Source organism: Thamnophis sirtalis, unplaced genomic scaffold, assembly GCF_051295495.1.
Source record: "Thamnophis sirtalis isolate CommonGarterSnake01/CBP01778 unplaced genomic scaffold, rThaSir2_p1.2 scaffold_3, whole genome shotgun sequence".
Lineage (NCBI taxonomy): Eukaryota > Metazoa > Chordata > Lepidosauria > Squamata > Natricidae > Thamnophis > Thamnophis sirtalis.
The window spans coordinates 50357724-50383228 of record NW_028261383.1 but is presented as its reverse complement, the minus strand read 5'-3'; the positions used below and the strand labels follow the sequence as shown (position 1 = coordinate 50383228).

Here is a 25505-nt window from a genome sequence, read left to right as displayed (position 1 = left end):
CTAATTTATTAATAATTAGATTGTAATAAATCTCAGTAAAATGTTTGAGTAAAAGGAGAGCGATAACAACATAGCATCATGAATATTTATGGAAGATATGGACTGTATACACTACATTCCTAGAACTATGATCCTTTTTATCTCAGAAGGTAAGCTGTATTTGCATATTTGCAACTGTATTAACCAGCAGCATTAAAGGCTTCTAGCTAATTAATATTCCAGTATTTATCTTTGTATTTTCTTTATGTTAAATACTTGTAGTCATGCATATGAAGATACTTGCTTCTGTAAATGACACATGCAAAATCAGTAGGTGCTTATAAAAAAACTAAAATTTTGTCTTAGAAAAAAAGAAAAAAATTCAAGGTAATAAAACTTAATGACTGCTTCGTTTTTTAAACTTGTAGAAGCCTACTCTTCAGCCAAGTCCTAGTACCTTTTCAAATCATTTTTATGAAACAAAATTTCTCTCCCACTTGTCAATGTTAAATTGATTTTCCTTGCTTCTTTCCAGGGTGAAGAGACAAAGACATTTAATCTTATTCTTCATCGTGATTCAGGATCTCTTGGATTTAATATAATTGGTGGTCGTCCATGTATGGTATGTTGATTTAATATATATTTCTTATGAATATTTGGTGCAAAATATGTGTTTAGAAAAAAATAATGAAATATATAAAACTATAATTCTAAACATAGGAAAAAAGGCCAATTGAAGATCGAGCCAGATTCAACATTAGAAAGCACATTTAATTCTCACTTAGTGACCACAATGGGACTAATTGGTCATTTCCCAAGCAGTTGCTTTATTTCAGCTTCTCTTTGATTTCCAGGCCCGCAAAAGTTATAAAGTTACTTTTTCATAAATTCTGTAACTACAAACAGCACTGTAATGAAACAAACAGTTAAAAAGTTATGATATTTATGTAGTTACTTACCAAGCACATCTAAATTATATTAAAGTAATCAAAATATATAACCAAAGCATGTCACAACTTTTGAGCGCCCTAATGTTTGGAAATTGAAACTTGAAAAAAAAAATGACATGCCCTACTAAGAGGCAGTCACTATAAAAAGGCAACCTGTAGGATTTACTCCAAAGAAACATATGATCTGTAATGCAACATGTATATTTTGCCCTGAAAAATATTATCCCCATTCATATACAGGTAGACCTCAATTTAGAACTAATAGTTTAATGATTATTCAAAGTTACAACAGCACTGAAAAAAAGTAACTTATTACCATTTTTCACCCTTACAACCATTGGAGCATCCCCATGGCCATGTAATCAAAATTTGGATGCTTGGCAACTGGCTCATATTTGGGTGGTTGCAGTGTCCTGGGGTCATATAATCAGCTTTTGCAACCTTCTGACAAGCAAAATCAATGAGGAAGCCAGATTCATTTAATAACTGTGTTATCAACTTTATTGCAGTGATTCACTTAACAACTGTGTCAAGAAAGTTTGTAAAATGAGGCAAAAGCCACTTAACAACTGTCTTGCTTAGCAACAGAAATGTTGGGCTGAATTATGGTTGTAAGTTGAGGACTACCTATTTCATTGGGGGGAAATGCTGTTTTCTTATGATTGTGGTATGTTTTTTCTTATGATATTTGGTGATAGCTTAGGAATGCTTGGTGATATATGAATTCATCAGATAGGGCTGATATGGATTCAAGCTGTCATATCAAGCTATCCTATTATTATTATTACTTCAGAAAATGCACTTTGTTTAAGCAGGTAGTGTAGTTTTTATTGAGATGCTCCTAATGGAGTTTTAATATGTTTTTAATTTATTCCTATCTAAAAGTCACTTTTGATATCCAATTTGAATACCATTCTTTGTTGAAAAGATAAGATATAAATTCCATTATATCTAACTAGTATAGCATGCGGGGAGAGCCAAATGCATGTCATGGATATTCTCTGAATGTCTATCTCTCAGTTCAACTTGTTGAGAAAAAAAAATAGAGAAGGGAATGCTATATGTGTACACACACACACACACACACACACACACACACACACACACACACACACATACATATACCTAGAGAAAAGACAATCTAGAGAAAAGACAGACAGTACATCTAATAAATAAATGAATTCTTTGGAACAATGTCTCCTAACCTGATTTTATCCATATGCTGAACTTCCCATGCCCATTGAGAATTCTGGGAGTTGAAGTCCTTTACATCTGGAAAACAGCAGGTTGGCAAAGACTGCTGTATGACTGGAACAGTGTCTTCAAAAGCATGCTTAAAAAGTGGATTCTCAAATAGAAGCAAAAATAATAGATTCAGCGGTGCAAGGCTTAAAAGGCACTTCACCTGGATTGATTGAAAAGCTCTCGAGATCTTCATTGAGATTTGGGGTATATTTTTCTAGTACTTCTGGCAACTTAAAGCAGCCAAGCAGAGCAAACTGAGTTATCTTAATGTGTCAGCTAGAAACACTGAGATGTCTCACTTTTTTTGAGCTGAAGCAATTGCCTTTTATTGTACTGTTTTTTCATAAGAAACAATTTTAAGACATCTGAATGATTTGTTTTTAATAATTTTCTGCTTAAGAAGACTATTGATCAAATGACCCTTGTTATTTACTATGATTTTTGCTTGTACTTAATAATCATAATCAGCAAAATATTTTACATTTATGGGCTGCTATATTTTAACAAACTTTGCAGACTCCATATTGTCTGACAATATGTTTAAATATAGAGATGCTTTTGCTTATAAGAACACAAGGTTTGTTAAGGAATTTAATGAAAATATTTCCACATTTCCTGTCAAAGGTTCATATACAGAATTACATCCTGAACTGTAAATATTTTTATTTAGTTATTATTAAATTTATAGGTCACGATGGGTCAGACACGACTTCGCAACTAACAACAACAAAATTTATATGTCATCCGGTTCCCTATTCAAAATGTTCTTGGATATCTTACAATACAATATGTTATTAGGAGATTTGTTCCCTGTTTAAATTTCTATTTTTCAACTAAGTAAAGTGTAGCTGGACAGTGAGATGGTGGCATATACATTTAATAAATAAATAAATGAAAAATATCAATATAGCTTGTATAAACACTTCACAATATTGTTAGATTCTTGATACTCTCTGAGCTTGGTTGTTTTCTTGCAGATATTTCATTACTAAACTGGTAATATCAGTTGAGCACTGATGATGTTACCTAGTTTGTTAATAAAACGTCTGCAAGAAAACAATCAAACTCAGAGACCATCAAGGACTTTACAGTTGAACCCAGAGCTACAAATATTCTCTTCTATCTTTAAAAAAATAAATTGGTTATTGCAAACAACATTTATATAAAGTTCTGTCAACAATTTTAAGTTTTTAAAAAAAGGAAGGCTACTCTACTTGTATTAAAAATGGGATGTTTAAAAGCTTAAAATAAACTAACTACTGTAAAAGTAATGTGACTAAGTAAATTCCAGCTGGTCAGCAACAAATAAAATGTTTCCATGCTATGGAGTAATATTCATTTGCCAACATCACTGTAGCAAATAAGCCTTGTTAAAAGAAAAGGCAATGTCTTCTGTTAATTAGTACAGTGAGTTAAATTAGTATAGTATGATCATTTCCTCCCCTCATATTACAGTGATACATATTGGAAAACCTCTTAACAATCAGCAAAATGTTTACAGATGATTCCTGGAAGTAGAACTTTTTAAAATGATAAAACCTTAATTTAGTTTCATATGCTACTCATGTGAAAAGTTTCTACTTTATGAATGGGTATTTTAACTAGATTGCAACTAGATTCTTATCTGCAAATTCACCTGTTATATGTGTAGATATGGACAAGGTCAGAGGCATCTTGGGATCTAGCCTCTTGTATTTCTTCCTCTGATGCTTATCAGGAGCATCCAATGTAGCCACTCCAAATTAGACACCAATTGCTGCTGCTTTTAGCATTTACCTAGAGAAGGTCTGCATTCCCATGGTGCAGGCCAACCATGTCTTCTAGGGTCCACATGGCATTCCATGTTTAAATAGTGAGCATTGCTATGACTTTGGTTTCCTTCACTCTTAAGTGCTGTTTGCATTCTTTTTCTTTGCTTTGCTTAAAGGACAATCAAGATGGCCCAACCAGCGAAGGAATCTTTGTCTCTAAAATAGCCGACAGTGGGCCTGCTGCCAAGGAAGGAGGACTCCAGATTCATGACCAGATTATTGACGTAAGAACACTTGGTCTAATCTATTTTCAACCGGCATAGCTCTATCCTTATTCTGTGGTATAAAGGATAGCATGCATTTCCAATCCAGGAGAATAGTGACATGGGCAGCAGAAACTGGAAGAGAAGGCAGCTGAAACATGCTTGACTGTTTCAATGTTGACCTTCCGGGCTTTAGGTATAGTTGTTATCTAAATATAGAAAGCAGATTATGGAAGGTATGTGCTTGTCCTGGTATTTCGAAGAGCTAGCTTCTACTTGGTATGCTGTAGCTATTTCTTCTGGAGCTGATGGAGACATGCAAGTGTTTAGTTAAAACCATATGTGAGGGCAAATATTTGTTGTGAAAACTGTGACTTTATTTAGCCTGGTTTCTAAGACTTTTTTTTCAAGAAGACCAAAATGTTTCAAACAGTTGATAAAGGACAGATGCCTCTCTTAAGTGAGTATGGGAACCCATTTTGGTGAGTTTCCCTAAGAAATCCCTTAAAAGAGTTACTGGATGCTCGTTTTTGACTTTTCTCCTGTTTCCCTAATGTCTTGATTGCTTGAAAAAAATAGTTTTTATTGTTGTGCTCTGTTAGGTAAGCTCCCTGTTGGGAGAGCGAGTACGTTCAGAGAAGCGTTGTGAGAGTGTTGTTGGAGAACACACAAACCAGCATACAGAGACACTGCAGTTCAAGCAGGCTTTTACTTTCATGGAGGTAGAGGTATCAGAGTCCATCAAACAGTCCAAGTCATACACAGTTAAGACAGTCAGTCATCAACGTCTTTCAGTTAAGGGATAATCCAAATAACATAGTCCATAAACATACAAACAGTCCGGTACACAAAGTTTTCTAGCAGTTGCAAAACTTACAATAGCTCATGCTGATCACAATATGGCACCTCTAACAGCCAGCTTCCAAAACACTCAGATCAGATCAGATCAGCATCTAACAGTGATTCTGGCTCCATGTTATGCCTGATTGAGGAAACAGCAACCAATCACATTTTACAGTATGATTTGAAGAAACAGGTATAGCATTGTTACATGATTTATATATTGCCAACCCAACTGTTAGATTATATTCCTAACATGCTCTTTTCTTAAGATGGTGTTAAAGTTCTTTTTATTTTTTGAAGGAGAAAGTTAAATTTATGGAACAAGAAGCAATTAATTGCAAATCGCTTTCCATTGTTGATTTTCTCAGCGTCTGAATTTTTAAAATTGTTGTAAAGATGGAAGCATTGCTGGACTATTATTCTTTTCTTTTTTTAAAAAAAAAAGGCAAAAAGGAGTTTTGCTTTTGGACCAAAGATACCAGTAGAACAGCCAGTCTCTTCAAGCCCTGGAATTCTTTTGCTCTTATGTTTTTAAAATGTGCAGCTGTAATGGATTTTCTATTGTCAGAAAGCAATATATAGACTTTCTGTTTCCTGCATACATAAAATAAATGTATTTATTTATGTACTTACTTTTGTTAAATATAGATCTGCTGGTTATGCTTGGAAAAGGCAGTTTAAAGATGCAATGGAGACTGAAAACGAGAAAGCAGATTATAAAACAATGCCTGATTTAATGTTATAAAGAGGTTGTCTGGAAGAGAAAGAAGGAATATTCATGCAGTCTTTCTCCACTAACTTTATAAATCTTACAATGACTTCAACTTTTCTCTCTAAAAATTGGATATCACAGTTTTGGTTTTCTGGAAGAATGACATGTTTAGATCTAAAGGGATAAATACACTTCAGGTGCAGCACAGCATTGGTTGCTGACTTATTATCAACAACTTAAGCAGCCATGCCCTTTCTCAGACTTGCATTTTGGTCACATGGTCTCATGGAAAAGATGACATTTATTTTAATTTAGGAGGACTTGCATAGGTGACAGCAAGATATACCAACATGTTACTACCAGGGACAAATGTTTTTTCCGCTGAGACTGGGAAAAAAAATCAGGACAACCTGGTCTATCCAACTATGGGACGGAGCATACTGCTTTCGCCTTTCAGTCCCAATCCAGGCAGGGAACCTTTCTTCCAGCAAAGATTCCTGGATTGGGGCTGAAAGGTGAAAGCAGAAGCAGTATGTTCCGTCCCATAGTAGGTATACCAGGTTGCCCTGATAGACAGGTCTAATCGGAAAAAACATTTAATCTCCCCCTGGTATAGCCGACAAAGCGAGGAGAACCCATGGCTTAGAGGTTAATACAATTACCTAATAAGCAAGTAGCCCGGGTTCGAATCCCAGAAAGGATATAGCTAGCTGATGAGAACTAAATAGCTTGAAATAGATCTGTTCTAGATCTCCCTTTATTTCTTTGTTAGTAAAATATAAATTCTACCAACGACAAGGGACAGCTCCTTATAGGTGCCAAGAGATACAGGATATATATCCATGCCAGATTTGAAACCTCTTTGTCTGTTTGGATTTCAACCTTCTTCGTTTTTAGTTTAACTTACTAATTAATATGTAAACAATTAATGTCATCTAAGACACTTTGTCATAGCATAAAATTTGTATGTATCTAAATGGATATGCATGTGTGTGTGTCAGTTCTAATCTGGTTATAGCTAGTCAGATTAAAACTGAAATATAGAGTTTTGCTGTGGTCCTAATAACAATTTTTGTCTGGAGGGAAGAATTAATCCTTTCTCTGCCATAACTCAGATTAGAAACCTTCTGTTACTTTCACACTATATATCTATATATCCATCAGTGATGTGCGGTGAGGTTTATGGCTGGTGAGGCAGCAATTTTTTTAGATTTGTGGACTTCAACTCCCAGAATTCCACAACAAGGCATGCTTAGTTCCGATTTAAAGCAACAGCATTTGTTTTTCTCCTTTGCTAAATAAGTTTCCTTCTTTCTTTTTCTTTTTCTTCTCCCTTCCCCTCCTTCCTCCCTCTCTCCCTCCCCCCCCCCTCTCTCTCTCTCTCACACACACACACAAAGTTGCACCAGGATTCAGAAAATTTAGGTTTTCCTCCTCAGCCCATGTTAGCAATATCACTAGCAGCATTTTGGCTGGCAGATGTAAGTAGAAGTGGAAATTCATTCTACTGAAAACATTGTTTTTGCTTATGATTGGATAATTAAAATTTCAGAAGACCCAAAGGCATAGTATTAGAGTGTTACATAGTGGATAAACTAAAGAAGTGTCTCAATATGCTCCCTCCCACTCTCTCAAACACACACACATGACCATACACACAGAAACACACACACAGAAAGTTGCACCAGGAGGATGAAGTTTGAATTCCTCCCCCTCCCTCTGACCCACACGTACCTTTTCCAGCTGTTTCAGAGACGATTTCAACTCTGCTCTTGCCTGCCATCATGAAAAGAAAAAAAATGTAAAAGGAAAAAGGCTGAGGTCAGGCTGAGCTAGTTGCTGCTAGAGTCACCATGGCTGACTCTGCTTAGTGCTTAACTGTTTAAAAAAGCCTCTAAAAAAGCACCCTCTACAGGAGAAGGCAGGAGACCGACGTGCCTCATCTACATCAGGAATTTTTCAGCTTTTAACCCCTGCTTAACTTTGCTCGAGTGACCATAAAACGCCAACTAGTTGAGGCACATCATTCTCCTGCCGCCTCCTGTAAAAGGCCTTTTTCCTTTTACATTTTTTTCTTTTCATGATGACAGTGGTGAGGCTCTGCCTCCCCTGACTGCACATCCTGATATCTATATATCTACATCTCTATCTCTATCTCTATCTCTATCTCTATCTCTATCTCTATCTCTATCTCTATCTCTATCTCTATCTCTATCTCTATCTCTATCTCTATCTCTATCTCTATCTCTATCTCTATCTATCTATCTATCTATCTATCTATCCATCCATCCATCCATCCATCCATCCATCCATCCATCCATCCATCCATCCATCTATCTATCTATCTATCTATCTAATCTATATATACAGTGTATGTATGCATATATATACACACACACATATCTCACATCCTATATGTACCATGTAGTGAATACTAATGATCTATTTATGTAGTTATAAGATTTAACTTCCTCTAACGAGGTTCAATACATAAATCCAAAGATGGAATACCATGTTCAGACAGTTGGATTAGTTGTTATATAACTACAGAATAACTTTGATAGAATAAGTGGGAGAGATCAGATACTGTAACAGAGTTATCTTTAATTTTGTTGGTGTCTCCAGCCTGCACAAATCTTGAGATTTAAAAGGCTCTGGATGCCTATGGAAATTATCTTCTGGAATTGTGATAGTCTTAGTATGATGAGGTAGGCTATGGTGGTTGAACGTTTGAACTGTATTTTATCTCTTTAATGTCCAAACACATTAATGTTATCTGGACTCCCAAACACAATCCAATCTTAATGTCTGAGAGGCAAAGATACGTTTCAAAGGTGACTTTGTTCTGGTAGAAAGAATGTGAAACAGATAAGGAATGGTGTCACACTACAGTTATTAATCAGTATATACAGGTCTCTTCCATTGAGGAATTAAAATGTATTATTTTATAATTATTGATCTGGGCATCAGTGATTGCTGTACTATAAAAGATGGAAAGCATTCTGTATTGTAGAAGAGTAAGGATTGCTATCTTTTAAATATTGGCATTGTAATTGAGCCAATTTGTGGCAGTTCATTTAAGTTTTATTGAACACATGGAGATTATGAATGCTGATATGGGATGATAATAAACTTTGCTGCAGTCTGTGGATTTTACACTGCTCTTTACTAAAAAATAAAGTAGGGTTACATAAACCAGAGAAGATGAAGTAAAAGACAGTTCATGTGCTGGCTTATACATGTTCTGAAAGAGTTGTTAAGAACAACACACTATAGGAACATTTCAAAGGGAAATCCATCTTGTACATATGTTTTCTGCATCCCCATTACATATATTCACATCCATATGCCTTCCTTATAAAAGAGAAAATCACCAAGACTGGGAGGCAGTTCCCAAACTTTGAATTGATTGTAAAGAAATTGACTTGACTTGAAGCAAAGAAACTTGGAGTCCAAACTGGAAAGAATTAGAATTCTATATGCTGGAGAAGAAATCTGATTCCATGGAACATGCTTGAATATGAGAAACGCTCTGAGAAAATTTGATAAGGAGACAATGTCAAGCTGTATATGTGTTCTTTAAATCAACCCTGCATGTTGAATAGAATATATAGCAATTCTCACAGAGCCTGTATTATAGAATCAGAAAGCTGATTTTGAGGCCTCTTGCCTAATTAGGGGATACAGGTCTAATAATGTGAATGATACCACATTTTACAGAGTTACATTACAGAGAGGTTGATTAGCAGGAATAAAAAAAAGCTATTTATATGTCAGTGTTGTATTCTAGTTAACTATTTTGTGTTCATTTCATGATCTGGAAAAAAAATAGCAGTGTGAAAGATTGTCTTTGTGCTCTTAATAGTATTTGCAAAAAGTGCAGTACTCTTATGTCTCAGCTAAAATCAGGATGTTGCAAACTGGCAGATGATGAAACAGAAAAATAATAGGTTTATAACAAGAAAAATATGTAGGCCTGAAAGAGAATAAGCTATTTTTGCTGTAGGTTGGACCATTCTTAAAGATTGCTTCACTTTGACTTTTGAAGTGAGAAACAAGAAAGTAAAGAGATTTTTGGTAGACTTTATTTAACAATTGCATGGAAACATTATTATCCTTTAGTCAGTAGCCAGCACAAAAAAAGAAGAGATGATCTATTAAATACAGATTTTAAAACAAGTGCTGGTCACATTCAGCAATTCATTTCTAAATGTACAAGTTGGCTAGAGCACCTATCTTGTAAAATACTTTAGATATTAAATGTTGTAGTCAGGTTGTAGTTGAACAACTTTGAGAAATAAACAAAATTCCATTTCATGCTGATCTTAATAGAAAATTCATGGTGTTTTGTTAACCTATGAGCCAGGACTATGTAACTTCCAAAAGGTTTTGAAATAGATTCCCTTCCAATGATCTGAAATGAAAAGAAACACAGAGATAAATAAAATGCACAGAATATCTAATGTTCTATGCCACTGTAACTGCTTTGAAGAACAGAGTAAATTGGAAATAACAAGCATCGCATAAGATCAAACCTCTAAAAAATAAGCTTGCCAAATGAAAGAGCTTTGATGTAGTTATTGGGCTGGAAACTGGTGGACTGGGAGTTCTTAACCCACTTTGGACACAAAGTCAGATGGGTAACCTTGAGCCAGTCACTTTCTCTCATCCTTAAGAAGGAGGCAATGGCAAACTACCTCTGAAAAACATTATCAAGAAAGCCATAGATAACCTGTAGGAGTCAGTGACTCAAAGGTGCACATATACACAAACAAAATGGCTATAATTGCTTATCATAAAAATTGTTCATATAAAAAAGTATATCGTTACATGGAATTTTATTGTTTTGATTTTATTTAATTCAAAAATATAATTTATCATTTAAAGAAAGATGTAATAACAAGAGCACAGAGTGGCTGATTTTCAGTTCAGACAATTAATTTAAAGAAATGAAATACAAAAATTAAATTAAGAACATATTTCTTCCAGTGGTTTTTACACATAATTATCTGTATGTTGTTCACATTTTCATTCTGTTCAGGATTAGATTAAACACTTGTGAACGGTTCCAAAAAGGATGTAAATTCTGCTGAGTTGTGTTTCTCAGCTTGAATTCAAGATACTGACTTTACTTTAAAAATTTAAGATACAGTTCTTCCGCTTCTGGTTTAATTCCTTTTATAGGTAACTAAAGTTTAGGTAACTAAAAAGTGTCTTGATTTAACTTTTGGATGTCAATTTGTGGGTCTGGATGTTATTTTAGAGATGCTATAGCAACACAGTGCTTTCCAGATGTGTTGGACCACAGTTCTCGTCAATCTCAGCCACTGTGGAAAACACATCTGGAGTACACCAGGTTTTGGAAAACTCATCTATGGTACTATTTTGGAGCTCATGCACAACACAATAAGTAGACAATTAGATATAATCACACTTAATGTCTCACATATGCAGTAAATTACTATGTCAGTTGTATGAAGTGATTGGAATAAAATTAATGTGGATCAGCTGAAAAGCTATTGACTATTTAAAGTATCCCTATTCAAAAAGTGGTTTCATTTTATTTAAAAACATGGGATCATCTGTGTATTTGAACAGCAATATATAAAGGAAAAAAACTCCTGAATTTTCTCTAGTCTTTTGTGTAGATTTTTGCAGAAGTGATCATTGTCTTTGTATTTCCGTTCTATTGCACTTTTGTGACTCCCCTCCCCCCAATCAATTTGGTCCAGTTTTTGGAAACTGTCTGGACAAGTTTCTGCAGTGTTCTTGGAAAGGTTTTTCAGCAGTGGTTTGCCATTGCCTCATTCCTGAGAGAAAGAAACTGGTCCAAGGTCACCCAGTTAGTTTTGTGCCCAAGCAGGACTACAATTCATGGTCTCCTGGTTTAGCTTTTCCAAATACATTCAATGTTAAGTATCAAAAGGAAGTTTCCATTGCCTGCTAGGTAGAGATTAAAAAGGTAAAGGTTCACCTCGCACATATGTGCTAGTCGTTTCCGACTCTAGGAGGAGGTGCTCATCTCCGTTTCAAAGCCAAAGAGCCAGTGCTGTCTGAAGATCTCTTTGTAGTCATGTGGCCGACATGACTAAATACAAAAGGCACATGGAACGCTGTTACCTTCCCACCAAAGGTGGTTCCTATTTTTCTACTTGCATTTTTACATGCTTTCGAACTGCTAGGTTGACAGAAGCTGGGACAAGTAACAGGAGCTCACTCCATTACACAGTGCTAGGGATTTGAACTGCCAACCTTCTGATCGACAAGCTCAGTGTTTTAGCCTGAGCCACCGCGTCCCTCAGGTACAGACTAGGGAGATGCATTTCAATGCAATTAATGGATACCAACTTCAGAAAGGATACATTAGTATATATGGCATTGGAGTAGGAGGCATGAAAGTGACTAACTTGATAGGGATAGATGATAAGGAGGGTGCAAAAACTAAACAACCATCTAACAAGAAATTTTGGAAAGTATGTCTTCTGTTCCAATACTAGGTCTTTCATTGTTGTCCTTCAAGCATGTGGAATGCATTGCTTTGAAACAGTTCATTTTTGAAATTTGTGGGGGAAAAAATAATGTGAGGATACACTTGGTTTCATACTGTCTGCTGTCCCAGCTTAATAAGTACAAGGATTCAGCTGTGCTTGAATCCATCTGCAGAACACTTCTGAGGTGTAGTCCTTTGGCGACTAGGATTCAAAGTTTTGGATCCTTTGAAGCAGCTTGGAAGAAATTCACAGTTCATTGACTATTATACAAAATTAGGAGCTGGTATTTGTAGCAGCTTCATGTCATTATTTGTGTTGTTCTTTATGTATCATTTTAAAGCAGAACACACTGATTACAATGGAACAATATATGTAGTTTTAAACCGCAGTGTTCTCTAATAAGTTTATAGAATTGTTTTGACATCCCTCCATAAATATAAATGATAACCGGCTGACAATATTGAGAGTGAAACCTTTTCCTGTTAGTTTAAGTGCTTTCAAATGTGGTGAAGTATTGAAAGAATTTCTCTTAGACTCTATGTTATATGCCCTATTGATCATGTCTGTTTACAGAAGTTTTTATGGACTTATGTCCTACTCTACAGAATTAGACAGACAGAGAGAGCAGTCCCTTTTCCTGTACTTTTCATTCAGCTTTCTTTTATTGCTTCTTATACTGACAAAAGCAAGTCTTTTTGGCTTGTTAAGTATAGATTGTTGTCAGCTTAGTTTCTAGGGAAGCACAGCCAAAGTAATCCACCCAAGCTGGACTTTCAGAAACTTTAGAAAGTGTGAGAACTGGAATATTTAGTGCAAGAAACAAAGAAAACATTGTCCATCACACTTCTGCATCTGTGGAAAGGCTTATATGACATTGTTCTTCTGAAGTAGATTTTCTTTAAATGTTTTTTGCAGTTGTTTTCTTTAATTTTGCATTATTTGCCTCTATTCACGTGATTCACTCAACCTTAAAGCAATAAAGTAAATTTTAATCAAGTATTTTGTATGAATCCTGGCATAGCTCATAGAGAAAATCTATCTATGTGATTGCTAAGAGTTGATGGCATATCAGCCACAGCTTCCTAAGTTTCTCAGTATTGCTGCTACACACTGTTAAGGTTTGGTTTTTTTTTAATGCAAATCTTATGGGAAAAGAGAAAAATGTAGCCACCAAATACAATATATAAATACCGTATTTTGGGGGCTATAAGAAGCACCCGAGTATAAGACACACCTTGCTTTTTGGGGAGGAAAATAAGAAAAAAATATTTTACCTCTGCCAACCAGCATCCGGTATTCATCTGGCTAGCCTCCTTTGATGCTATGAGTATATGAGAGAGTTGAGGGATGTTTGGAAACAAACAGTATTTGCTGTATGAGCAACAAGGAAGGAGACCGCGAAGAGCCTGGGCGTGGCTTGTTCTGTACTAAAGCTGCATGCTGTGCTGATATCTGAAACTAAAATTGAAAGTGAAACTTCTTTCCTCTGCTGAACTACCATGTTGGAAAACCTGCTTTTGGTATTGTATATTTATTTAATATGTTATATTATATATGAAGAGAAGTTATTGAATCCTAATGAATCAGTTTCTGAATGTGATTGCTGCTGCAAACTCTGACACGTCCTTGCAGCAAACAGAGAACAGCCAAGTCAGCTTCAGCACATTATTGCAGCCTGATTCAGCATGAGCAGCTGATTGGCAGGTGGATCGGCCTCCTGGAATTCCCCCCAATCAGCTGTTCCAGGCTGCAGGGATTGTCACAGACCATCACTTCCTCTGTTCCTCACCTTTTAGCTACATTCGGTGTATAAGGCGCACCCACATTTTCCCCCTGTTTTAGGGGGTAAAAAGTGCATCTTATACTCTGAAAAATATGGTAACTTAAATAACAAAACAGTGACAGATAATCCCTGATTTATGATCACAATTGAACCCCAAATTTCTGTTGTTAAGTGAGACATTTGTTAATTGAGTTTTGCTCCATTTTACGATATTTCTTGCCACAGATGTTAAGTTTCCCATTGGCTTTGCTTGTCAAAACGTTGCAAAAGTTGATCACATGATCTTGGGACACAGCAATAGTGAGAAGTATGAACCAGTTTCCAGGTATCTGAATTTTGATCGCATAATCATGGGGATGCTACAAAAGTTGCAACTGTGAAAAATGATCATGTCACCTTTTTTTAATTGCCGTTGTAACTTTAAACAGTCAGTAAAGGAACTGTTGTAAGTTGAAGTCTATCTATATTCTGAAAAAAAGAGAAGAAAATGCATCTGCCGATTGCTAGATCTATATTGTCTTCTTTGCTGTTCTTTTCCATTTCCCGATGCCTGGTATTTTAGCCTCCAGGGCAGAGAAACCTTGTTTCTGTTAGATTTTATTGTCTTCACAAGTATCACCCATTTTCAGCTCCTCCCTAGCCCTGCATACCAGTTTTGTTACAGGCTCTTCCATATCTTCATTAGTATGTAGATATTTCTGTTTTCTTTAGGGATCATCGCCCACAGACCATTGGGATTTATTCAGCAACGATATAAAAACAGCATAGAGTTTACATTCCTTTCCTTTTGCGATTATATCATATAGAAAAGGCTGCAGGAAAAAAAAAACTAATTGTGTCAAAGAAAGAAGAAATCCTGGCATAATTATTAGTGCTCCTGGCAAGCTAGGAGAGAGACATTATGGAAGGAGGCATGAAATGAGAGTAGTAGTTAACAGTTTTACTTGCATTCTGAACACCAGAAGAACTAAGATTTCAGCTATATGGGCACTTTCTTGAGATCTAGATTATTAAAAAAGAGAAATGATATTACACATGGAGCACATGTTAAAGAAAGAAAAGGAAGATTTAGCTATTGTAAACTGGATGGACAACTATTTGAATTTTGTTGTGAAATTAAGCTAGGTACATAGCTCAGTAGATAGTATTTTGGCTACAGTGAAGTTTTGTTGCAATTCATTTTTTTTTTCATTTATCAGAAATCTGGGCTAACAAAATAACTATAAAGTCAACAATAAATGAAACAAAATAATCAAAGAAACATATTTAGGAAACACTGGTCATTTTAGGTTAAGAGAGAAAGAGAAATAATCAATATTTATTTAATAAATGTATATTAGAGCTGTGGTGGCGCGGTGGTTAGAATGCAGTACTGCAGGCTACTTCTGCTGATCACCAGCTGTCAGCAGTTTGGCAGATCGAATCTCAGCACGCTCAAGGTTGACTCAGCCTTCCATCCTTCCAAGGTAAGTAAAATGAGGATCCAGATTTTTGGGGGCAATATGTTGACTCTGTAAACCGCTTAAAGAGGGCTAAAGCATTGTGAAGCAATATATAAGTCTAAGTGCTATTGCTATATGCCTCCCATCTCTCTATAAAGTGGGTTCATTTGTTATTTGTAGTTCTATTCCTCTTTGTAGCAATGTCCCTTTTGCACATCCAGAAAACAACATAAAATGAACTCTATGATAAAAAGTGATTTAAAAATCCACTAGTCAGGGCAAGCTCTTGAATTGACCTAAAAGCACATTGTTTACCTTGTTGTTTCAGGATCAGTACAGTATAGTGGGCCAATGTTTCTAATGTTTATGGATTGTAGTTCATGAAAGTTTACAACTAAAATACTTGTCAGGGTGGGTTTTTTTTGTTGGCGCCATATGATTCTTCATTATTTACTGAATATGAAGATCAGGATCTGATCTGAAGCGACCCATGTGGTCTGTTGATCTCATCCATAATGGTTCAGATAAATCTCCCGATCATACAGTACTGAATGCTTGAGTGGGGGGAAGAAAACCCATTTTAGGAACTGCAGAAAGAAGCAGGGAGAGCCTCCTTGTACAATATGGTATTTGTTGCCCTTTGGATCCATACTTTTATGGATTTAGTTCTGGAAATTTATATTTATCCTCCCCCAACAACCTTTTTCCTGTTTCAAGTTGTTTGCGACAACCATGGCAAATCACTGGCAAACAACAACAAAAAAGAAACTCATCTGAATGGCAAATTAATAATGGCTCTCGTCCAAACCATCTTGTTTCATTTTAAAGTATTTCCACACATGGATGGGCTGTTGCCCATTTTATTTATCCCACATTGTTTCCCATCACGTTGGTTTTTCTTCTGCTGCTGAAAGCTTTGAAGATAGAACCTTTGCGGCAAGGGAATTCCATCCTCCTCTTGTTGCAGGCTTTTCCAATAACTGGAGATACCTTTCTTGACTTTTCTCTACATTTACACATCTTGTAAAACAGTATGAACATTCATTTTTATTGTGGGAAGTGCTGTGCTTAGTTGGTAAAGAACATTTTGTAATACTTAGAGGCAGCAGGCTCTCCGAATTAGTTTAAAAAGGAAAAGAAGCCTACAAAGATTTCAAGTGAAAAAAGATAATATTTGCTTACCAGAGAATCAAATAATTTCAAGTTTTATAGACTTTAGAAATAGCACTTAGACTTATATATTGCTTCACAGTACTTTACAGCCCGCTCTAAGCAGTTTACAGAGTCAGTATATTGCCCCCAACAATTTGGGTCCTCATTTTACCACCTCGGAAGGATGGAAGGCTGAGTCAACCTTAAGCCCTGGTGAGATTTGAACTGCCAAATTTCAGGCTGCCGGCAGTCAGCAGAAATAGCCCACAGTTCTGCACTCTAACCACTGCCCCACCGTGAAGAAGAAATGGCAGTCTTCCAGCATGTCTCTGAATTGCAGTATTCCTAGCTTGTCATATTTGTTTTGTTTTTGTTTTAAGCCATATTTAGATAGCTTGCAATAACTTTACAGATGTAGATAGTGTCTTGCTCCTCAGTTGTTGATAAGCAGAGGTTCACATGAGTTTCTGCTTTGATGTCTACCATATGTGGGGAGAAGCCAAGAGAAACATCTCCTATTTTATGATATGAAAATGTTAAGCCATTTCCCAGAAGTTAGTTAATGATATTTCTTGAGGTTTGTCTCTGTTAACCCTGATAACACTGATAAGCTAAGACCAGAATAGACAACTTTTGGCAGAGCAGGGCTATTTTCAATGCTTCTTTTGGAAATCTTGGTAAATGGTGTTGAGGTCGGTCAGTTGGGGGAATGACTTTTTTCAAAGACAGGAAACCTTATATGGGTATTTTATTGAAAAAGAAAATACTGAATTAATGCTTTATGCATTTGGATTTTAAAAAGGGCTAAAGAGGCTATGGAGGAAAGTATAAAATGGCAACTAGTTTAGAGAAAAAAGGGTGAAAATCATATTCCTTCCCTCTCCCGCAACTTGGGAGTCCTCCTGGATTCACAGCTAACTTTTGACCACCATCTTTCAGCTGTGACCAGGGGGGCATTTGCCCAGGTTCGCCTGGTGCACCAGTTGCGGCCCTACCTGAATCGGGAGGCCCTCACAACAGTCACTCGAGCCCTTGTGATCTCTAGGCTGGAATACTGTAATGTGCTCTACATGGGGCTGCCCTTGAAGAGCATCCGAAGACTACAGCTAGTCCAGAACGCGGCCGCGCGAGTGATCGTGGGCGCACCACGGTTCGCCCATATAACACCGATCCTCCGTGAGCTGCACTGGCTACCTGTTGGTCTCCGGGTGCACTTCAAGGTCTTACTCACCACCTATAAAGCGCTCCATGGTAGTGGATCTGGCTATTTGAGAGACCGCCTTCTGCCGATTACCTCCCTGCGCCCCATCAGATCGCATAGAGTTGGCCTCCTCCGTATTCCATCCGCCAGTCAGTGCCGACTGGCGACTACTCGGAGGAGAGCCTTCTCTGTTGCGGCTCCGACACTATGGAACAATCTCCCCGTGGAGATTCGTACCCTCACCACCGTCCAGGCCTTCCGCACAGCCCTCAAGAACTGGCTAGCCCGTCAGGCCTGGGGATAATTTGATTTTGCCCCCCCCGAATGTTGAGTGAATGTTGAGTTTTATTATCTAATCTTTACTTTGTGCACATTTCTTTTTTGTTATTGTCCCACACTTCCTTTCCCTTTGTGACTGTAAGCCGCCCTGAGTCCCCTCAGGGAAAAGGGCGGCCTATAAATAAACAAATTGAAATTGAAATTGAATTCTCTTTACTTTCTTTACTTTTGTGTACATATTCAAAAATTCTAATGAAAGAAAACAGAAATGATGTAAAGATAGCAAATAAGCAGGGTTATATACAGATAAGACTGTAATATTCTATTTCTTGATTTTGGAGAAAAAATGGAATTTACTTGTGTCTATGTGTTTGTGTTTCAATTGTGTAATATCTAATTTAGGAATATTTCCCTTTCAAAATATTAGGAAATAACTAAACCAAAATTTGATGGTAGAGTTGATGGGGTCTCCATATAAAGTGGCTTAGTAATTATATACAATCCTGTGGCTGAGGTTGTTATGTTTGACAAGAAATTAAATTCATAGTCCAGAATTAAAGTGGGATCATAACAAAGTGGGCATTTCAAAAATGAAGATCAATTATTATTTTAGATATTTTAAACTTTCATTTCTGTGGGGATATTTTATTGGCCCAAAGCCAATAGATGAGAATAAATACTATGGGTTTAATTGGAACTATCATTTAGTATATAGTATTAAAGATTAAGATACAACTACAAGTTGTACAGTTGATTTCATAAAATTATATCAGAATTCTCCATTTTCAAGGGTAATTGATTTTCTCTATCCCAACTGATTGTTATAACCTACTTTCAGGACATTAAAACACAGTTTCACATTGTTGTTTAATCTCCCTTTCTCTAAATCAGACACATAGGCACACACATACATACCCTGTGGAACATTTCCATAATGTTTTCAGGAAGTCTTGTCTTTATCACATATGCTTAATTAAACTAAGCTGTCAATGAGGCGATAAACCAAAGCAGAACCCACTTGGGAGCAGAATGCAAATTTGGAGCAATAAATAGAGGTCTTGGGAAAGGTCTCAGTGGCTTCTACGAGTTCAATTTACCACCCAAGGTCATTCATATTTGCAGTGAATTAGTTGAAGGAGCTCATCTTCCAAGTGTGAAAATGAGTGTGAGAGTAAACTGTGAAACAAATGCAAACAAAAAAAAGGCTGTTTGATTATATAATCTATGCTGCATTTACCTCTTTTGAAGGCAGAATATTTTAAACCTGGGTTGAAACATCTACTGTGAAGGAATAGGCACCACCTTCCAAGACAGTTTATCCTATTGTTAAATAGCTGTATCGTTAAGAGTTTTTTTTCCTGAAGTTTAATTAAAATCTACTCTTTTGTTTATTTAAACTCTTGCGGTTGTGGGTTTTTTTGTTTTCTGTTTTGGTCTTGTAGAGGAAGTCTTAATAATTTCAACCCATAAACTATATGACAGTCCTTTAGATATTCAAATACAACCATCATGGCTTCCCTCAATCTTCTTTGTTCTACACTAAACAAGGCTCCAATATTTAAAGTAATTCTTCTAAAGTTTTTCCATTCAAGATATTATCATCTTGGTTTCTGTTCTCTGGACACGCTTCAGTTAGTCAGTGTCCTTCCTAAAGTGTAGAGTCTAGAATTGGATGTCTAGATGTGATCTGACTGATGCAGAATAGTGAAGAATGAGAAATTATATGATAAAAGACTGTGGATTCTGGCATCCTTTCCAGATCTTTTATCAGCAGTGGTCATAGGAGGCACTGCTATTTTCTTCTGGGAAATTAACATGTTGCATTTGTGATGTGTAAATATGTGCAAACTCTCCTCAGGGACTAATCAGGTTGTGGACATACAAGTTGTGTGTGTGTGTGTGTGTGTGTGTGTGTGTGTGTGTGTGCGTGCATCTGTAAATTTCTCCTATGTATGTATGTATTGTGTCTCAGTATATGTATGGTGAGGATTTAATCAGGATGAGTGCATAAATATTGACGCTAGCTAAATGTCTATGGAGATTCTCAGTCATCCAGCTCATGATTGTCTGAAATGTGCTTCCTCAAAAGGCAAATGGACTTTGTTTTTCCTCGAACATGGTTCACTTCTCATCCAAGAAATTTCTTCAATCAGAACTGAAGAGCTTCTTGGATGAGAAGTTAAACATCTTCAAGGAAAAACAAAGTCCAATTGCCTTTTGAAAAAAACACCTTTGGGGGTTTGACTCTAGCTATTTCCATACATCCTTAGCCATGGCAGGAAGAAATATCACTTTCAGAACTTTGCCTTCAGTCTTGGTTCCTTTACCTAACCTGCTGCCCATACAGGAAGTAGCACACATTACTTTTTGTGCAGTGATTGGAATGTGGAAAGATGCTGTGTGCTACTTTCTCAGTTCCAGAGAAACAATCTCCCTTTAAACACAGCAGGAGTGCTTAACTGGAGAATCTCATTAAGTTAAATCTAGGAAGGAGAGAATTCATAGCATAAAGACCAAAAATCTATGGCTTACTATAATTATTATCCGTGCTAGGTTTCTTTTCACTTGGTGGTAGAAATAACCATCAACCAACCATTGGGTTCAGTTCCAAGTGGGAAGAAAGACACTGGAAACATGAAGGCTGATTGGAAAGATAGTTTATTGATGGATAGGACCACATACGTTTTAGGTCCTGCGCAGCTGAACACATGGAGGAGAGAGAGGGGGGGAGGTATTTATATCCTCAATTGGGTCTTGCACTTGAGCTTCCTGTTCCTGTGGCAAGGGCAAGTATTCTAAAGGTTGCTATCAGACTCCCAGAGGCTATGCAGGGATCATAGGTTGTCTGAGCTCCCAGGTTTGGTTGAAACTTGGAGGGTGATGTAATGTTCCTAGGTATTTGTGCCATGTGGTGAGCTACTAGTTGGGTTAGTCCTATTATTTATTTATTTATTTATTTATTAAATTTTGTATGCCGCCCACTCTCAAAGAGACTCAGGGCGGCTTACAATAAAAGGGAGGGGGGATATATAAAAAATAAATAACAGTTTAAAATTACACAACAGTCACAAACCTGAAGTGGGGCTGGACAACTCAACAGCCCCAGGCCTGCTGGAACAGCCAGGTCTTAGTTGCTTTGCGGAAGGCCGGAAGGGTAGTGAGGGTCCAGATCTCAACGGGGAGCTCGTTCCAGAGGGCCGGAGCTGCAACAGAGAAGGACCTCCCCCCCGGGGTGTCGCCAGCCAACATTGGCTGGCAGATGGAATCCGGAGAAGGCCTAGTCTGTGCGATCTAATCAGTCTTTGGGAGGTAATTGGCAGGCGGCGGTCTCTCAGGTAACCAGGTCCGATGCCATGAAGGGCTTTAAAAGTAACGACTATCACTTTGAAGCGTGTTCGGAGCCCAATGGGAAGCCAGTGCAGCTCGCGGAGGATAGGTATAACGTGGGCGTACCTAGGTGCACCCACAATCGCTCGCGCGGCTGCATTCTGGACTAACTGAAGTCTTCGAACACTTTTCAAGGGCTGCCCCATGTAGATTATGTGCTGGAGGATCATGTCTTAGTCCCATCACCCTGGAGCTGAAGGCCTTCTGTCTTGTAAATAGAGTGGCCCAGTCTTACTGGGGCTATTAAGAAATGTGGGGGCTGCTTTCCAAGAGCATGTTTATCCTTTGGGGAAATATAATATTCTGCCTTTTTAATATTTCTCAAAATGTTCCATTTTTCTAGGAGAAGGGTGGGTGCTAACTTTCTACACACTCTTTAAAACTCTCCCAAGAGAAATTAATGAGGAGCAAAATTATTTATTATTTCTGATAAATAGTTAGGAAAGGAGCAATTGATAGCAAACTGGTGTGCAAGCTCTGTATTGTGCATGTGCATTTAATGAGCCTTGACAGAAGGTTGAAGATTCTTTCAGTAGGAAAGGTGTCCTACTGCAGAGGTAGAACATATTCCACAAGGTCATTGCTTGGAAGCAAGCAAGCAAACTTTGGCTGCTGAGTAAGTCTCGGTTCTTTCAATCAGCCAGACTGTAAATGGCTATAGAGGCGTAAGGCCGGATGAGAGAAGGTGATTTTGCAGTGAACCATTCAGTGCCTTTGATGTGGTTGACTTTTCTAGGCTTTTTCTCCTTGCAGCTCAGAAAGTTAACATATGAGGCCTTGTTCCCCATATTTCACAGAAAAAACACAATTTTCTTTCTGGATTGCATGGATCCAGCTTCAGTGTGGTTCATCAAGGAGCTGTCTAGACAGATGGATGGACTGATATGGATATAGATATATATAGGGAAAAATGATAAGTGAGCACCTGTCTACCCTAGATGAGTTCAAATCACCAGGACCGGATGGATTACACCCCAGGGTTCTGACGGAACTGGCAGATGAGATCTCAGAACCACTGAACTATATCTTTCAGATATCCTGGAGCACCAGGGAACTGCCAGAGGACTGGAAAAGAGCTGATGTGGTTCCCATCTTCAGAAAAAAAGGGGGAAAAAATAGACCCAGGAAACTACAGACCTATCAGCCTGACCTCAATACCAGGAAAGATTCTGGAAAAGATAATCAAACAACTGCATTCAGTTTTGGTTGCCACGTTATAGAAAAGATGTGGAGACTCTAGAAAGAGTTCAGAGAAGAGCAACAAAGATGATTAGGGAACTGGAGACTAAAAACATATGAAGAACGGTTGCAGGAACTGGGTATATCTAGTTTAATGAAAAGAAGGACTAGGGGAGACATGATAGCAGTGTTCCAATATCTCAGGGGTTGCCACAAAGAAGAGGGAGTCAAACTATTCTCCAAGGCACCTGAGGGTAGAACAAGAAGCAATGGATGGAAACTAATCAAGGAGAGAAGCAACCTAGAACTAAGGAGAAATTTCCTGACTGTTAGAACAATTAATGGAACAACTTGCCTCCAGAAGTTGTGAATGCCCCAACACTAGAAGTCTTTAAGAAGATGTTGGATAGCCTTTTGTCTGAAACGGTATAGGGTTTCTTGCCTAGGCAGGGGGTTGGACTAGAAGACCTCCAAGGTCCCTTTCAACTCTGGTATTGTATTGTATTGTATTGTATTGTATTGTATTGTATTGTATTGTATTGTATTGTATTGTATTGTATTGTATTGTATTGTATTGTATGTATATACAGTAGATATAAATATATAGATAGCTACGGTACATAGATATGATAGATAGATGATAGATAGATAGATAGATAGATAGACAGACAGACAGACAGACAGACAGACAGACAGATCTATATAGACATATAAATATAAGGATCTGAATATGTGTTGTGTCTATACAGCGTTGTGTATTTCTGCTCTCTCCTGGCATTGTTTCTCTGTTTCTGTGTATGCAGTAATAATATGTCTACTGAGAAGCATAGGGCAAGCTGCATGTGTTCTATCTTGGGTCACGTGGCACAGAGTGGGAGGCTCACAAAGGATATTCAGCAGTATTTCAAGGGATTCCCAACTGAAAAGAGATGTATTCTGGTTTTTTGTTTCTGGGTTTTTTCTTTGTGAATGTGATTTTTCTTTTACCATCTGCTTTCCGTATGCCAAATTTGGTCCTGTTATGTTTGTTTTCAGAGGGTTACCTTACTTATGCACAAAGCGACTGAACAAAAGAGACAGATAGAATTCTCCGCTCTTTTAGATTTACTTTTGATATTCTACTGCAATGGAAAGAATAAATAAAAACAGGGGCGTCTGCCCCATACTCTGGCACCATCTCCCCTCCCCTGCCATGAAAAATAACAGGCCCCATCTCTGCTTATCTGTGGAAAAAACCATTAAGATCTGGTTTTCTTCTCAAGGGTTTGGGTCTGAGTGGCGTCACCATTTGGTTGGTTAAGTTCAGGTAATACTATGTTTTCCCCAAAATAAGACAGGGTCTTGTTTTCTTTTGACCCCTGAAATAAGCACTTAGCCTTATTTTCAGGGAGGTCTTGTTATTTTTGAGGTGCAGGAGGCAGCGAGCGTGGTCACCTCATGGCTGCTGCTGTGTTGCAATATTTTTTTGAGAGGGCTTATTTTCAGGGGCGGGCTTATTTTAGAGCATGCACTCAAAAGCCCGATTGGGCTTATTATCTGGGGAGGTCTTATTTTCAGGGAAACAGGGTATTTTAAATATGAACACCATGGATCCTACCAGTTTATGGTTTTATGTCATGATGGTCATAAATTATTTCAGTCATGACTTTCTTTTACTGCAGTTGTTAAGCAATCATGGCAATCATAAAACAAACACACAGACATTAAATGAGTGCTGTGGTTGTTAAATGAACCCATTCAATGTGGTGCAGTTGGTGGTGGGGAGAGTGACTGTCAGAACTTTGGAACTGGGCTGTAAGGGTGCCAAGTAACACCCCCAATGAAAGAAGACTCTGAGGCTTGAGGTTTCTCAGAGTTCCATTTTATTAGAGATGTCATATTGGCACATCTGGGAAAACCCGAATCTGAAAGTTTCCAGGTTTTCCCCACCCAAACGAAACTTCAAGACCCTACCAGCACCTACATGTCCATCATATGGTCCAATCAAACACCATTCCAACTGGAGATGCCTCCCAGTCACGCCCACCCCAGGTGCAGGGCAAGATGCCTTTGACTCTCTAACAATGTTATTTTGACTATATCTACCCCACTCCATATAATTTTCCCTCCCAGTTTCCCACAGCGATTAATGTGGCAGGCCTGAAAGCCCAATGCAAACGATGGCTTACAGGCCTGACAACTCCCCTTTTCCAGGTAACTTTGACCAATTGTGAGTCAAGGACTACCAGGACTAAATGACTGGTTGTAAATTGAGGACTAAATGACAAGTTGTAAATCAAGGCTCACCAGGATTAAAAGTATTTGTTAAATAACTCCTAAAGAATTATAAAGGTTTCTTAAATGACTTTATCTGTTTGTAGGAAATTAGCACCCACCCCTCTCCTAGAAAAATGAAATATTTTAGGAAACATTAAAAGGGTAGAATATTTCCCCTAAAAGGTAAGCAGAAACTCATCCCCCCCCCCACATTTGTCAATACATAACAAAGATCTACCTCCTTCAGGCAGAGCCATAATAGGAATTCCAAGGCCCTTTCATTAGATCATCACCCAGCAAGGCTCAACCAAGCTAGGAACTCAAAAACACAACCTACAAAGTTACCTCTGCATGGCTGCATAGGAGTCTGACAACCAATCAGAATACAAACTCAAATTCAAATCCCAACAGGGGGTATAAATCTCTCTCTCTTTCCATTCCATGTGCTTTTTTTGCCGGAGGTTTTCTCAAGCCATGTGATCTTGTCCACCATTAAAACCATCATTCTAAACAGCCACCATGAATCCAGTGTCTTTTTCTCCACTTGGAACTGAACCCAGAAGGATATTTCTTCCAGCATGTTAAAGCACTT

At 37.6% G+C, this 25505-nt stretch overlaps 1 protein-coding gene across 1 annotated transcript in view; it reads left to right on the top strand.

Annotated features, from left to right (window-relative positions):
• Window positions 1-25505, top strand: part of PDZRN3 (PDZ domain containing ring finger 3) — a 215967-nt gene that overhangs the window by 18255 nt on the left and 172207 nt on the right. Inside the window, exons 2-3 of the mRNA XM_014064767.2 lie at window positions 515-601; window positions 4102-4209. Coding sequence (XP_013920242.2) covers window positions 515-601; window positions 4102-4209 — 195 coding nt within the window. The remainder of the gene's footprint in view (window positions 1-514; window positions 602-4101; window positions 4210-25505) is intronic.